The 16,599-nt window shown below is 39.3% G+C and overlaps 1 protein-coding gene across 6 annotated transcripts in view; it reads left to right on the top strand.

Annotated features, from left to right (window-relative positions):
- Positions 1–2,676: 2,676 nt before the first annotated feature.
- Positions 2,677–16,599, top strand: part of PXK (PX domain containing serine/threonine kinase like) — a 57,713-nt gene continuing 43,790 nt past the window's right edge. For 2 of the 6 annotated variants that reach the window (XM_081935132.1, XM_081935131.1), the window contains exons 1-2: positions 2,678–3,066; positions 15,259–15,309. In XM_081935132.1, the coding sequence (XP_081791258.1) occupies positions 2,965–3,066; positions 15,259–15,309 (153 nt within the window). In that variant the 5' untranslated portion in view covers positions 2,678–2,964. Of the gene's footprint in view, positions 3,067–15,258; positions 15,310–16,599 lie in introns of all 6 variants that reach the window. The other 4 variants (XM_081935134.1, XM_081935133.1, XM_081935130.1 and 1 more) reach the window with 3 other exon arrangements.

The following is a 16,599-nucleotide window of genomic DNA, read 5'->3' as shown; positions in this document are numbered from 1 at the left end:
ATTATAACTCTTTGTGTACTCTGTATGTTTTCTGTAGCTTTCTGCAGAGGAGATGCAAGACAAACAGCTGTAAATGTTGTGAAAAATATTAACTTAATGAATCCATTAGGTAACAGGTAGAATACTATATTTACTTCTCTGGTATTTCATCTTCTTAGGATTTTTAATATTCCCTAGAGATAGTAGCCAGGTAACAAATGAGGAATAATTAAGGCACACTGAGAAATGCTACTATTTCCAGGGGTTCTTACTCATTTTGGGTATCTCAATTACATATATATTAAGATGATAAAGAAGGATGTGTATGGTGTAGCTTCCATGACCTTGTGTGTACAGTAAATGAGCCTATTTGTATATTGCACAACTTTCGGTATATGGTACACTTGTCTTGCCTACAGTGTGAAAAGCAGCTCCTAAGTGAATGCTCAACAATGAGCACCTATGGAACACACGATCACATGTTATCATTAATGTATGTATGATGTTTAGATCATAAGAAAAACTACTAGTAAGACTTGTTCCTGGCATAACTTCAAAAACCCTGAAGACAAATACAGGCTCTATGTGTTGTTTCTGCCCTAATGCATATTTCTTAAGTTTCTATACAGTCACAATCATAAGCTACTTGGTAACACAAACACATACATCCATGGTTAAAAAAATGTCCATAGCTCAATTAAAAATAATAGAATCCCCACCCCCACCCCATCAACATTCAGTCTGAAAACAGTGTCATAATGGGAAAATGTCACAAGTGAAGAAACATGTACATTCTTTACTGAGCTGTCTTGTTTCCTACAGGTTGATTTTGGAGGTTGGAGGAAATACATTTAGATCTCCCCAATCCACAAAGAGTTTTCAATTTCTCTTCCACTCAATTTAGGAAGGTTGGAAGTATAAACCAAATGGGGAAGACCATACTTTTTAAATAATTGTTGAATTGGAATCTATGATGGTGGCAGTATCTCTGTCATTCAGAAAATGAAGGCGCTAACAAGTTAAACAAGTTAGGAAAGGAAATGTTAAAAAAATCAGAATATTATATATTTATCACAAAGACAAGATTAAAGGGAGCCGGGTTGATTGCTGTTAAGCACTTAAGACCTGTTCATGCAGGAAGCATGGTAGAAAAATGCAAGAAACATTATTCTGGCTAACATTAAGAGGTGATACTTAATAGAATGAGCTGTTTTCTATAATTGGAGGTAAAGAGAGAGACCGAACAGTTATTATTCAAGTATATTGTAATAGCACCCTACACTATCTAGTAGGAACTTGGATCAATTCCAGCAGACCTCTTAATCCTCTCCTAGACTCATTAAATACTAGCAAGTTTGTTTTTGTTTTCAATCCATTACAAGGGTGTTAAATTGCAGAAGTTTTTTTTTAAAAAAAGATGGTCAATATATACAACTTTAGACAACAATGAGAATACCACAAAGTTTTGTCTCGTTTACTGTTTGTTTTTTAAAGTATTTAATCAAGAGGCATCTTAAAATAAGTGAAGGTTGGTATGACACTGTAGTTGAACTACAGTACTTAGTTTCACTTTCCTTTCTCCTAGTCTTTACCATCTGAGTTTCGTTTCTCTAGGAAATGGTTGATTAATTCACAGCCTCTAGTCTGTAGGATACAATGAAAACATTGTCCGAAGAATTAACCAATGTGAGACACACCTGCACTATATAATTAACAGCAGCATTGTGTGTAGAAAGGTGATCTTTGTCCAGTTTTTACAGATCACCGCTTTTATTTTAAAAGTCCTAGATAACTGCTGAATAAGATATGTCGTCTTATGACATTACATGCCCCATTTTAAAACTTCTCTGTACATACCACTAAAGATAAGTTAAATGCCAAATTTTCATAGGATGTTATTTCAAACCTGGCTTAAGACAGTCTTTGCTGCCAAAAACTGATTAATTTGCTTAAACACACTATTAGGCAGTCTCCTTAAACATTTTATGAATTGTTTCCTCGTACAAGTGCAGCATTGCACATTTATGCAAGTGTTATTTTCTATACTGATGTTTCTAAATATTTTCCTCCATTAGCCCCCTGTTCCAAAATGATGCAATTTATAAGCAGCATATAAACATATTTCTCAACCTTGGCAACATTAAGCTGTGTGGACTTTAATTCTTAAAATTCCCAAGCCAGCATGCTGGTTGGGAAATTCTGGGAATTGACTTTCACCCATTTTAACTTCACCAAGGTTGAGAAACACTGAATAAGAAGACTGTTACCTTGGGTGAGGTGACTAGGTTGTCATATATATTTTCTCAAATATACTGGACTCCGGGGCAACACCACCCAAATATGATGAAGTAACATCAAAACCAAAATGTTTCTGAGAATTTAATACTGAGCCAGGTTACCATATCACATTGGCCACTCGGTTGCTTTCCTCTCACCTGTACCACTCGCCCTCACTTTCCTTAGGCATCCTTCACCGTTTTTAACTTTCCAAGATGAGGCATGAGTGCTATAGCTGTAAAAGTATAGGCAGCCTTACAGGGAAGATAAAGCCCCCTGCCTCCCAGGAAGCCGTAAACCCTTTGGCCATAATGCGTAAATCCCTAAGATACTACGCGTTGTTTCCTCTGTTTCGGGCGATTCAACCTGCAGGAGGAGTAAACGAAGAGGAAAATACGGTTTTGCAATAGAGCGGTGGGCTGTTTTGCACGCTTCGCAAGAATCAATTATTGCAAGGCGATAGTTCCAGATCCACCCCTGCCTTCCTCGCCCAAGCGCTGTGCCGGCCAAGCTGACGTCGCGGGGCCGTCCCTTGGCCGGGGGAGGGCTTCCCGCTCTGCCTACTCGTCGGCCTTTAAGACCCGGAGGAGGGACGGCTCCGGACAGGCGGTTCCTGTGTTGACAGCCGCCGGAGACGCTCACAGCCGGAGGGAGCCGCCTGGCGAAGGCACCGCGAGGGGCGCCAGGCTTCTGCCCCGGGCGCTCGGCATGGCCTTTATGGAGAAGCTGCCGGCTGGAAAAGTGCTGCTGGACGATACGGTGCCGCTGACAGCCGTCATTGAGGCGAGCCAGAGCCTGCATTCGCACACGGTGAGCCAGGCGAGCGGAACGGCTGGGCCCCGGCTGGGCTGCGGCAAGAGCGCGGCGGCGGCGGCTGGCGGGCTTGGGGTGCCCTGGAAGAATCCGTGAGCGCGGCGCGGACAGGACGGAGTTGGGTGCGGGAGGTCAGTCTGAGGATTGCACAGCGCTGCTCTCGCTTTCCCAGCGCCGGGCATTTCTTGTGGAGCTGGGGTCCCGGCTAGGCATTATGGGTGTCGAGCTGCAACCCCATCTGGAAGGGCCCTGATGGTAGGGAGAAAGATCTGGTCGCAGGCATAGGCGCGAAGTAGTCTTTCTTTCCAAGGGGAGCGAGCGAGGATGGCCTTTGATCCGGGCAATTACTGAGCTCCTTCCTGCTGAGAGACTTGGGTTCAAATCTCGGCGGGGTCCGCTGCTTCTCAATGAAAAAGCAAGCAAAAGGCGACTCGTAGAGTTTTGCTTGCGGGGGCTCTTTTACGCTTGGAATGCGGGTGGGCGGTCATTCCAAGTGTTGGTAAATGTTAGGCGCGGAGCAATTTGTAAAACGTTACAAATCCCGAATGGGACGAGTCTGAAAACGGTTGCTACCTGGAGGAAATTTTCCATCCGGTCCCGTCCTCCCCCCAGCTCCGTGATTGTGGTTGAAACCAAAGCGAACGCCTGATGGAAATCACGCTGCTCCATGTGGCGGGACGGGATTGCGCTGGGGATCGTTTGCCCTTTTAAAATACATAGGTTAACAAGATAGATAGGCGTTTGATGGTTTGCTGCTACGTGTAATATACGGGTTGTTGTATAATATTTTCTAGCAAGGGTTGCCTATAAAAGAAGTGGCAAACCAACGGAAGCCTGTTAATTCAGTTCCCTGAAAGTGATTTGTTTGAGATGGGAAATGTTTTTAGTTAGATTCAGCTGGAAACCCTGGTTGAAAAGGCCAGTTAGGAAAGGAGGAATAAAAGTCTCTTTTAGGGGGTGAGGATAAACCTTCAAAATTGAAATATATTTTAATTGAGCACAGAAAAGGTTAATCTGATCTAGTATTCTTCTGGAAGCAACTTTTAATTTATCGAGCCACCCAACTCAGACATTGGGACTGTGTGGGTGGTATGATAATAAATTAAAAAACAAGATGATCAATTAAGTTAAAATCCGAAATATTAATAGGCAACCAGGAAATCATATATCCATCTCCTGAAAAGCTCCAATCATTCAAGTTCCAAATCCTGAGGGAAAAGCTAAGTTTTAATTGCCTTTTTAAAGACCAATATAGTTACGTTTAGACAGTGTTCACTATGGTATTCAGATTTTAGTGAAGAAGAAAAAAAGCAACAGTATGTTTTTCTTTGTCTTTGAGAGCTGAGGATTTTGGATAGTGGCAGATTGGCTTACCCATAATTTAAAAAGTTGCCCATACTAAAAACAAAACTTACTTAAATGTAGTTCATATACATGGGAAATTTAAAGTATTGTGGATATAGTTATTGGCTAGTTGGTTATGCTCTTTATTACCCAGCATGGACCAATCGTTTTTGAATTGGTTTTGCAATAGGAGCTAATAACGAGATTTTTTTCAGTGCCATTTTTACTTGCAGAATAGATGAGATTGATGGACCTAATGGGGAGAGGAAAGAAAGCAATGACTTGCTTCCTTTGCTAGGAAAATGAGATGAGCATCACCCCTAGAGTAGGATATGACTGGGGAGGGGAAAGCTTTGCCTTTTTTTTTTTTTTACAATAATAGGGAGGTAGTTTATAATTGTTAAGGTGCTGGCCTAGGGTTACTCTTGGACACTGGGAGTTCTAGTTCTAGGCCTACATTAGGCCTGAAAGCCAGCTGAATGCTTTGGAGCAGTCACTGTCTCACAACCTATCTCACAGGGGTAAATAGGTAGGAGTATTAGGTATGTTTGCTGCTTTTTTATATATGGAAATGGCATAATAATCTCAGAAATTTAATGCCAGAGCAACACTTGTGCTGCTTGCTTAGGCATTTGTTACCAAGCTATTCTCCTTCTTACACCTAATGTTTTCACCAACAAGCTAGCCCCACAATAATCAATTAAAAAAACCTCCCCTTATTCAATAATCTCAGCAGAGCAGAACAAAATGTTATTGAAGGACTTAAGTATAATGACATCATAGTCAAACTGACAAAGGAGTAGACCTTGTTATTTTAAAACAAATTGTGTCAAGAAAGCTGAGAAGGAACTCTCCAACACAATGTTAGACAACTCGGATTTTACAGCAATACAGGTCGTTCCTGTTTTTATGACTTTTTTTTTTGCAGCAGTTGTAAAGCAAACACAGTGGTTGTTAACCACAACCAATGGTTGCTGTGGGTGCAGTTTTGCTGAAAACCCAAATGCTGGATTTTGGCTAAAACAACAGTCCTAAAACACAGTCACATGACCATGGGACACTGCAGATGGCAGTGCAGATGGCTCGTAAATGCATCCACGGTGCAGAGTATCTAAAGTATGTTCATATGACCAAGGAAGGTGACCATCAGAACATCAAATCCAGGTCATAAGTACCCACCCACCCCTGCCTAGGTAGGTCAATTGCAACTTCACATGTTAAGTGACCAACTGTAAAGCAAGGACTACCTGTACATAAAACAGAACTACATAATCTGATGAAACAATTTCCTTAGGACATACAAGACAATATCTACTGGAAATACTCTAGCAGTCCTACCTACCTACACAAACCAGACAATCCACTCTGTCCCATTGTCTCAATCATTGAAACAATCATAGCTGGACTATCATGTCCCAAAGGCTCTTTACTGAGACCTTAAGCCACCAGCATTCCCAGTTACATAAAAGACACCACAGATTCCTTAGAAGACTGAATTCCATAGGCAATCTGCTTAACAATGTCACTTTAGCCACCATGGATGTTGAGAAACTATGCATGAAGTTTCCCCACAAATATGGACTTCAAGCCATCAAAAACGTAATCACTGATGCCAATAAAGGATGACTTGCCAGCAGGCAGTGTAAATTTTCTACTCACTACATTACCTTTGGTAGTGCAAGCTTTCCCAAGCCTTTCTTTACGAGACTTTCTGTATTCTTACAGTCCAAGAACTTAGGAAGGGTGTCTTCAGAGCCTCTTGTCCCACCCCTTATGTGACTGTGGGCTGTGTCCTCTTATCTGACTTCCCTTGGCAATATCCCTCCCCAAGTCTCCCAAGGTCTTTCTCAATACTATTGCATGTAGAACATATGCCTGCAAATTAATGGAGCAGCCATAATACACACATAGCTGCATAACTTCTTCATCTGGAATAACATTTTCTCAACTCTTATTTCCTGAAGCCCCTCCTGAGACATTTCCATAGTAGAAATGCATACAGGCAACCACCCAGCCTGAGCAGTTGCTCTCAAGCAACAAAGTAATTATAACATGTGAACCAGACCCTGTTTTCAACCTAGATACTTAGCTGTCTCTGTTTCTACACCAACAGAGCCATCATAGGCCCCAATCAAAAAACATGCAAAATTAGAGATGCCTTCAGAACCTTTCTCTGATATAATATATGCTGTCACCTGCAAGCAACGATCCTTTAAATTCTGTGTAGGAGGATTGAGACAAATTCCGTGCAAAAGAATTAACAGACATACGTTTGATAGCAGGACTCAAAAGAGGGCACAACATTTCAGAGTATATCAGAGTATTTTAACTCCCACAGCATGCTTTTGCAGATCTCAAAGGAACCATTTTAAAAATGGAGACTATAACAGCAGGGGATTCTTGAAACGTACCTTAAAAGATCTCAAGAAATGAAGTTTTTAACATATTTAGTTGTTAATAAGGTAGTCTGGCCCACATGTAGCCTGTATTTAGATAACCAATATGTTTTCCCCTCCCATCCCCAGTTTAAATTTTACATCAATTTAGCCATTCTGTGCATCTGATAAACTCCATGGAAGCCTACACCTGTTAATAAAATATGTTAGTCTGAAAAGGTGCTACCAGACTACTAATTTTTGCCTTTGTAGTAGTGACTGTAATTTTTCATTTTAATCCTTTTCTATGTAAGGCTCCCATGCGGTACTGTTTGCTAAACCAGATAGTATTGCAACTGGAAATATAAAATACTTCATAGTAAATGTTTACAGCGTTAGTTCCTTCCTTCCTTCCTTCCTTCCTTCCTTCCTTCCTTCCTTCCTTCCTTCCTTCCTTCCTACCTACCTACCTACCTACCTACCTACCTACCTACCTACCTACCTATGAGGGTCTACTCAAGAAAAGGATCTTGATTCTGAATAGAGAGCCAAGAATTATTGAAACAAGGTGGCTTTGATCTCTCTATCTTCCTTTCCAACACTGATATGTCTAAGTTACTTAGCAGCAGATAAGTAAGAACTCTTTATATTGTACAGTGGGAATATCTCAATACCCAAGTTAATAAGGTTTTATGTGAATTACATAAGGGAACCAGAATCTGCTGCCTTGCACTTCCTTCTTTTAGCTTTTTACCAGCACAGGATTAGAAGGTTAGGCTCATTGTTATAAACCACAAATAATCTGCCTGTAAATCATTCTTCTCTTGGCCTTTGGCAACTAATAAAATCCATTAGGGCAGGAAGCACATTTCAAACTGATACTGTTTTCCAGATTGTCAGTACTAGTACACAAACTCTGGAATAGTCATGAAAATGGATGAGATTTCATTATTTTTATAGATTTACCATACCCATGTAATCTATTTAATAATCCTACAAAATCCTACTTGCCCATCAAGGATGATTTAATAAATTACTCTTACACTGGGCAGGGGGTTAAGCTAGATCAGGGGTGTCAAACCTGTATTGCCACCATGGTGTCACGTGACATATTGTGACTCCCCCCCCCCCCTTCGCTTAACCAGACGTGGCCAGTGTGTGACAGATCCAGCCCACGGCTGCGAGGTTGACATCACTGAGCTAGAGTTCTTCAAAACTATACTCTTTACATTTTATAATTCTATTGGCAGAATTTACACTTTTTTTTGACTATCCAGGCCATAACATGTCTTCCCTACAATAATATCTCCCCTATGTTAACTATCTTAAGTTTGAAGTTATTGTGTACTAGGAAACTGTTAGAAAAATAAGTTTGCAAGCACTAAGAAATAAACAAGGTGATACTCAGAAACCAGCAGTAAAACCAGTAAAAAACTATGCCAGACAAATATTTGACAATGTGACTGTATTTGTGGGCAAAGGAAATGCTTTAAACAGAGTCTACTTAAATTTAAGGCATTGGATGTAAGATTTCAGTAGGCCCAGCCTCCTCCTTGATAAACTGGAACAATATGGAATGGATAGTCGCACTACCAAAAATGGATTCACAATTGGCTGAACAGCCCTAGCTAATGCATGGTGGACATGGAGTAGTATGCAGTGAGGTACTTCAGGATTCAGCCCAGTACGCGTCAACCACTTTATAAATGAATTAGATGAAAGAACAGAAGAGATGCTCATAAAGTTTGCAGATGACTTAAAACTGAGGTAAGGAGGGGATTGCTAGCATGCCAGAAGATAGGCTCAAAAGTCAAAAGGATCTTGACTGACTTGAAATTGGACCTTATCCAACAAAACGTTGCTCACTAGTAAGAAATATAAGAATTCTGCACATCATGGCCTACTCTAAGCCTATTTCCAAGTCATTTTCTTTCCTGCCAGATTTCTTTGCCCCATCCTTTGGACACGCATCTCCATGTGTCCTTCTTTTCATAGGAATAAGATTTGCTATGCCCTTCATAGGGATAAGGTTTGCCACTGTTCTTCACTGACAGGGTAAGAATTAACTCTCACAGATGCTTTGCTTTGCAACATGTTGGCTTCCTATCTGTGTTTCTAAGAATTAAACATAAACAAAATTAAGCAGGGCAGAGAACTGGCAGGGGACAAGGGACATGTTAGCAGGTGCTATATTGGAGACCCAGGTGCTAGACTCTTTATGGTTTGCAGCTAGAAGAAAATTAGACTAAAGGACTGAAGTCTGGTACAGTCATCATCTGAAGAAATCCAAGTTAAATGTAAGAGCAGGCAAAAAAACTGATAAATGAGTTCTGTGAATTTTTTTTAACAACAGAGTCATATGACACCCTCACGCTTCATCAATGTTATTCAAGTCAAATCCCAATACTTATTTTAACCAAATGCATCTTTAAGCAAGATTCTGCATACTACCAGAAGTTGTGCCTTATAGTCAAACTGAAGGGGGGAGGTATGTAATATTGGTGTGCATAAACATTAATGTCAGGTTGCATCAGTGTTAGGCTAGGATAGAATAGCACATTGAACTCTATTTGTGTCCAGGAACAAAAGTGCCTGTAATGTGTATTCTGAATAGGATTTGCAGTACTGTTGATATTCAATTGATGCTAGATTCTGTAGGAAGGTTTTCTGCTGCTTTTTCTAGTACTTTGGCTGGCTTGATTGCAGGATCTGTTGTTTTACATTCTGCAGTCCACTTGCAAAAGTGGGTATAGAAAAACCAAGTGGGAGAGAGAAAGGGATAGGAAAGTTGGTCAGACAGGCGGATAGTTTGGTATAGTGGTTAAGGTGCTGACCTAGAAACCAGGAACTTGTGAGTTTTAATCCTGCCTTAGGCATGAAAGCCTGCTTGGTAACTTTGGGCTAGTCACTTTCTCAGCCCAACTCACCTGACTAGGCTGTTGTGATGAAAATAGGTGGAGGGAGGAGTATAGGATATAATCATTGTCTTGAAATATTTGTAAAAATAATGGAAGGATAAAAATAAATATCAGTAGACAATACAGTGTCAAAGAATCCCACCTTCGGTACCTAATACATCCCTTTATTTTTTAAAGATACTTTTCATTAATCATGTTAAATAAAAGATTTGCCACAAAGAAAAGGGGCTCAACCTATTTTCCAAAGCACCAGAGGGCAGGGCAAGAAAAAAATGGATGGAAATTAATCAAGGAAAGAAGCAACCTGGAACTAAGGAGAAACTTCCTAATTGTGAGGACAATTAAGTTGAATAGCTTGCCTTCAGACGTTGTGGGAGTTTCAGCACCGGAGGTTTTTAAGAAGAGACTGGATAGCCACTTGTCTCAAATGGTATAGGGCACACCGGCCATCTGGTCTTTGTGGATGCCAGAGCACCAGAAAACTGCCTAAAAACAGCCTGAAATGGCCCCCAAAACAGCCCAGGAAACAGCCTGTTTTCTGGGCTGTTTTGGGGGGCATTTTTAGGCTGTTTTTTTGAAAACGGCCTGAAAAACAGTCTGAAAACAACCTGAAAAACAGCCAAAAAATAGGCATGTGTGTGCCGGCAGGGCTGACCTTTGGGTTTCTGGCTCTCTGGCGCACACATGTACACGCATGCACGTGTGTTCTAGTTTGGGCACTTGGTGCAGAAAAAGTTCGCCATCACTGGTATAGGGTCTTCTGCTTGAGCAGTGGATTATAGTAAAAGACCTCCAAGGTCCCTTCCAGAATTGAATTGAGCCTATGCAAAAAAAACCAAAAGCAATTTAAATTTCCAACTACCGGTCTCTTTATTTACAAAATTTATGTGGATCTCCCACCTAGACCTTGTAAGCATCCTTATCAGGTCATTATAACCAAATACTTTAGTGGAAAAAATGCTCATCTGCCTAGAAAAAAACTGAAACTGAAGATAAGCACTAATAATAAAGTGATTGTGGGGATCTATAAGAAATGAGAGATAGAAATCTCATTAGTCTGTATTCTGGTCATGCTTTTAACTGAACCATGTATGTGAATAGGCAGACCTAAGACACTTTCTGAGAATGTTCACAGCATGTTCTCAAAATTGCAGAAGCAGCCACTAAATCAAAAACATTCACACATTTGCCTTACCGTTCATAAAACATAATTGGTTTTCTTTTTTGATAGCCCTGCAGAAAACAGACCCGGCTTGTAACTGAATGTTCAATTCTGATTTGCTGTTCCAGTTCACTACCTTGTTTTCCATAAAACATATGAAAATTGGCTTCTTAAAACAGCTAATATCATATGAGTTTGCTGAATAAAAACACATATTTTCAGTGTGAGCACTGGAAACAATATCCCCTAATATTTCCATAAATGTACCATTTTTTAACAACCACCATAACGTTAAAGGAAACTTTCATTTCAGTCTATCTGTAAGCACCATGTACCATAATAAGAGCTCAGTTAAATGTTACAGTACGTTATGCTAAGCAGTTAGGAATAATCTGGTAGTTTCTGTGTGTTCTGATGAATGTATCAGTCATACTCTTCTCTTATGAATGCAACAGAACTTTGATCGTGGCTATTTTTATCATATGATCAGTGAGCAAATGACTTGCATGAGAGCAGTGAGACAGACTAACATTATATGAGGAGCAAGATATTACATGTACTTTGGAAGAGAAGACAAAAGTAGGCTGGGTTTAGTCATCCGTGACCACATTTATGCTTGTTTACATCGCTGAATGATTTATTCGTTTACATTTCTGTTTTGTTCTGTGGAATCCAAGGCAGGGATTCTATGCAATTTCATATTTGGGTGCTAAGCTGTCCCAGACCTGTTTAGCTTCAGTACTGAATCGGGAAATATGCCCTTAGGGGCTGTAGCGCAATTTAGTTTTGAGAATATTGAAATAAGAGCCTGTAAATGACTTCTAAATACAAAGTTTTTCTTTTCTTGTGTAGCTAAGATAAGTTGGTTTACTTCTACTAAGCTTTTGTCCTGATCTAATCTCAGATTGCTGGTATACTCCCTTAATTGCTCCTTATTTTATTTGGCTTTCTCAGCTTTATTTAGATGTCTATATTATTAGGCTCAATAAATTATTTATTTAGTTAATTGCCTGTAAATAAAGTCATGCAATTTATTAGCCCCTTTCCCAATTATATGCTTTACTTGTTGAGCTACCCAAACATATCAATTATCTTTAGGTACTAAAGGGAAAAAGATTCTTCTGAAACATCTTTCTGCTTTTCTATATAAGCTAGGTTTTTTTTGTAGAGCAAAACCTAAATTATCAATGGTAGACAGCAAAACGTTTTCTCTGCTAAGGATCATAAGAAAAGTTTGATAAGAAGTCTGTATACAGCAGAATGTTTAAGCATGAGATGTTAATCATTTAATACAGGCATTATAGCTTATGCAATATAACAAATAGCTTTTTAAAGTACACATCAGCTCTCTGTGGCTTATTTGTTCTTGACTACATGCAGAATTGTAGTAAGTTTGTTTTGGGAATTTCTTTGTGAATTTGGTGCTTTATTTAGTTCTTTTTCACAGCTGGGAGCAACGGAGATGGAGAGCTGAGATTTATTTGTGTCATGTAGCAGGTGACCAATAGTGATGGACAGTCTAATTTTACAAATTTTACTATTGCCTAAATAAAAAAAATGCTGTTTGTTTCCCATATAAGTTTCCCATTTCACCACTGATGCACTGAAATGTATTTTTCATTCTGCTTTCATATGTTGGTGATTACAGATAAAGATCTGTTCGAAATGCCAGAAGCAGCTTTCTTGGGATGGGGGTGGGGTCTGAACATGAGTACTTAAGATTCTTAAGAATGGCAATCAGAAATATTTCTTTGGATAGTTAATCTCTCTGTAGTACTAACATTTTATTATAATCAGTGAGGTGAGAGAGAAAATGTGCTTTCACATGATCAACAAGTACTCATAGATTAATTGAATGTTTTACTTTTTATTATTCTTATTTACATTGTTAATGTTACATACAGCCCAGGGTCTTGTGGAGTTGGTTATTCAATAGATGAATAGAAATGAATATATTGAGGTCACATGGAACCATAAATTATCATTAGATCTTGGGTAACATTTTTCCTTCAAAAATAGATAGGAAGAGTATGAATTATGTGCTTAATTACTGGTAACTGTTAAAAATGTATGATATAATTCTTTTGGCAAGCAAATATTCTATTGCAGAAGGCAGAAGAAACATTTCATAGGATGTTACATTATACAGAAATGTTAGGGTGATTTCCATGCTCTTTGTCTTTAGTATTGTGGAATATTGAAGTTCTCATACTAATACAGATAGTCCTCGACTTACAACTGTTCATTTTGTGACTGTTCAAAGTTACAAGTGACTTATGACCGTTTTTCACACCTACAATCTTTGTAGCATCCCCTTGTTCATGTGATCAAAATTCAAATGTTTGGCAACTGCCTCATATTTATGATGGTTGCAGTATCCCAGGGTCCTGCTATCCTTATTGCAACCTCCTTTTGCGACCTTCTGACAAGCAAAATCAATGTGTTAGGCTCCAAGTAATACACCCACTTAACATTCAGGCTTGACCCAATGGGGAACTAACTTAACAGCTATGACAAGAACGGTCATAAAATGGGACAAAACTCACTTAAGAAATGTCTCACTTAACAACAGAAATTTTAGACTCAGTTGTAGTCGTGAGGACTACCTGTACTGGTCCATCCAGTAGAGGTGAAGGAGGATTATATGTTCAAGAAGAATTGTCATGTGAGGTAAAATCCAAAATAAATACTTGGTATAATATTCACATGTTGTGTAGGTTACATTCTTGGTACATTTTACTTGAAATTTGTCTGTTTTTAATGGATTAGGAATGCAGTATTAAGAAACAGGGGGAGAAACATCCATCTGGATACTGTTGTCACACAATTGCTTCCTCCTTTAGACAATGCACATTGGTTTGCCAAATTTGCCTTTCAGTAGAGGTAGGCCTTGCATAACAAGCATTCGTTCAGAGGCAGTTACCGTATGATGGTACTAAATAAGAAGACTTATGGCCAGTCCTCATTGTTGCGGCCATCACAGCATCCTGTGATCACACAATTGCTATTTGTGTCCATCACTGCTGGCTTCTGACAAAGCAAAGTCAACGGAGACGCCAGCAGGAAGTTGCAAATAAAGATCACATGAGGTTGCACCGAGTAATTGTCATAATTCACATGACAACTATAGCCCGAACTGCTGTTGTAACTTTATTGCAATCGGTGATGTCATGCTTTATGACTGTGTTGATTGGTGAAGGAGTTTCCAGTCCCAATTCCCATTGTTAACCAAGGATTACCAGTAACTGTTTCTTTGAGACGTTGTAAGGTTAGCCTTGTGATCTCAGTGACAATATTCTCTTTGTGGTTCAAATTATTCTCAGTAGGTTTTCTAGCACTACAATTCAGAAGCATCAATTTGGCTTCACTCAGTCGTTCTGACGGTTCAGCTTTCATACTGACATGCTACATGAGCCTGATAGTTCATACCTTTATTGTTATTGTGATGTTTTTTTTGCATTTTAATATTTTGTTTACATTTATTATAATTTTATCCCAATTAACAAACGTGTCTTGCCGAATTCCATTGGTGTGAAATTTCCAGGAGGAACCCCCCCACTCCCTCCACAAACATGCATATTCTACTAAAACTCATGTTGTCATGACCTGGGTGAAATGGGGTCATGACTGGGTGAAACGGTACATCATAGGGCAACAATTTTTAAACCCATGTATCTCAGAATAGACTAATTAATAAGACGTGTCCAAAATCCAGGCCCCATCAATAGGGAGTGAATGATCAAAGTTGTGGCTGTTTCAGTGCCACTGGCTACTGCTGTGGTCATGTGATTTTCATTTTCAACATTCCATGACAGTTTCCCAGCCAGTCTCACAGTCCCTCCCTTCCACCACTTCCCTGCCTGCTGGGGAGGGGAGAAAATTTCCAATGTTCCTTACCCGATTCCCACAAGAAAGCTTAGTGGGGAAGACAGCAGGAAGTCAGAAGACATTCCTGCTCCTATTGCTTTTTTGTACAATTATGGCCATTTTGTTTCTCTGTTGAGGTAAGTAAATATCTCTATAACGATGAGGCATGAATTGTCTTATCCATCCTAAAAGCAGAATATGAGAGATTTTCATTTTATAATGAGGGATACAACCGTTCAATTCATTGCAATGTCAGGAAAAAAAATATTAACAAGTGAAGAAATGAAACAAAACATGCCCTAATAAACTAGTACAGAGAAGTGAATGGGTTGCAAGATAGGGCTCTAATGTTATCTTTGGAAAATATATAGTTGTCTAGATACCAAGCTCAGGGCTGTAGTGGCTTTTTAAAGTCTTTTTGTCTTAATCCATATCATATACTGAAATTATTTTAAAAGCAGTACTGCATTTCATTTGACAGATCATATAACGTGTTATATGTTAATTGTGTTCTAATTTCCAGGAATATATTATTCGTGTACAAAGAGGGATTTCAATGGAAAACAGCTGGCAGGTAACTTGAATTCTTAATAGAAATTCTAACATATTTTTTTCAATTGAACTAGGATAACACAGTATTTTCACCATCTAATCACCATTTAAGAATCATTTGGTATAAATAATTTTTGAATGAAAGAAATCGTCGGTGAGATCAGAGCTTAGCTCATTATTTCTGCTTCCTCTTTCTCATATTCAGTCTTCTTGACATGAACCAACTGAGCCATAACTCAGTTCATACATGTTAAATCATCACTAGTTTTTAGGTAACTCTAAAGTAATTAAAGAGGGACACAGTGGCTCAGTGGCTAAGACGCTCAGCTTGCCGATCAGAAAGGTCGGCAGTTCGGTGGTTCGAATCCCTAGTGTCGCATAATGGAGTGAGCTCCTGTTATTTGTCCCACCTTCTGCCATCCTAGCAGTTTGAAAGCTGGTAAAAAATGCAAGTAGAAAAATAGGGACCAATTTGTGGGAAGGTAACAACGCATGGTGCACCTTCAGCATTTAGTCATGCCATCCACATGACCACGGAAATGTCTTTAGACAGTGCTGGCTCTTTGGCTTAAAACAGAGATGAGCAACACCCCCTAGAGTCGGGAACGAGTAGCACATATGTGCGAGGGGAATCTTTTACCTTTACTTAAAGTAATTAAAATCAGTAAAGCCAAAGTCTATTACAGGTAGCCCTTACTTACTACCACAATGGAGCTTGGAATTTGGCCATTAAGTCATTGTGGTCATAAAATCAAGACATCATGTGGCCAAATTTGATTTTATGACCATTTTAACAATGGTCATAAAAAGAGTCACTATGGTTAAGTAAACCACATGGTTGTTAAATGAATCCAGTACATCTAATGGGCACAAAAGAGCAGAAAACAAATTGCAATCATATGATTTCAGGACATTGCAACCAGTTGTAAATGTGAGGAGGTTGCCAAGTGCCTGAAATGTGACAGATTGTAAGTAGCTGTTTTAAAAGCCTGTCATAACTTCCAATAGTTATTAAGTGACCACCTGTTGTAAATCGAGGACTACTAGTATAGATTCTCTTCCCCGTGATCTTCTTAAAATTGGAATAAGAGCCAATTGGAATAAACTGAATTCTGTTCGTTAGTGTTAAACTTATACTTTCATAAGATCTTTTTTCTGTGGTTTGCTAGTAATAAGTATAGGTAAAGGTAAAGGTTCCCCCCGCACATGTTTGTTAGCCGTTCCCGACTCTAGGGGGCGGTGCTGATCTCCGTTTCAAAGCCAAAGAGCCCCTGTCCGAAGACATCTCTGTGGTCATGTGGCCAATATGACT

This window comes from Natrix helvetica (assembly GCF_964273705.1).
Source record: "Natrix helvetica genome assembly, chromosome: 1".
Classification (NCBI taxonomy): Eukaryota; Metazoa; Chordata; class Lepidosauria; order Squamata; family Natricidae; genus Natrix; species Natrix helvetica.
Note: the sequence above shows the minus strand (reverse complement) of the source record. Positions and strands in the feature narration are given on the sequence as shown.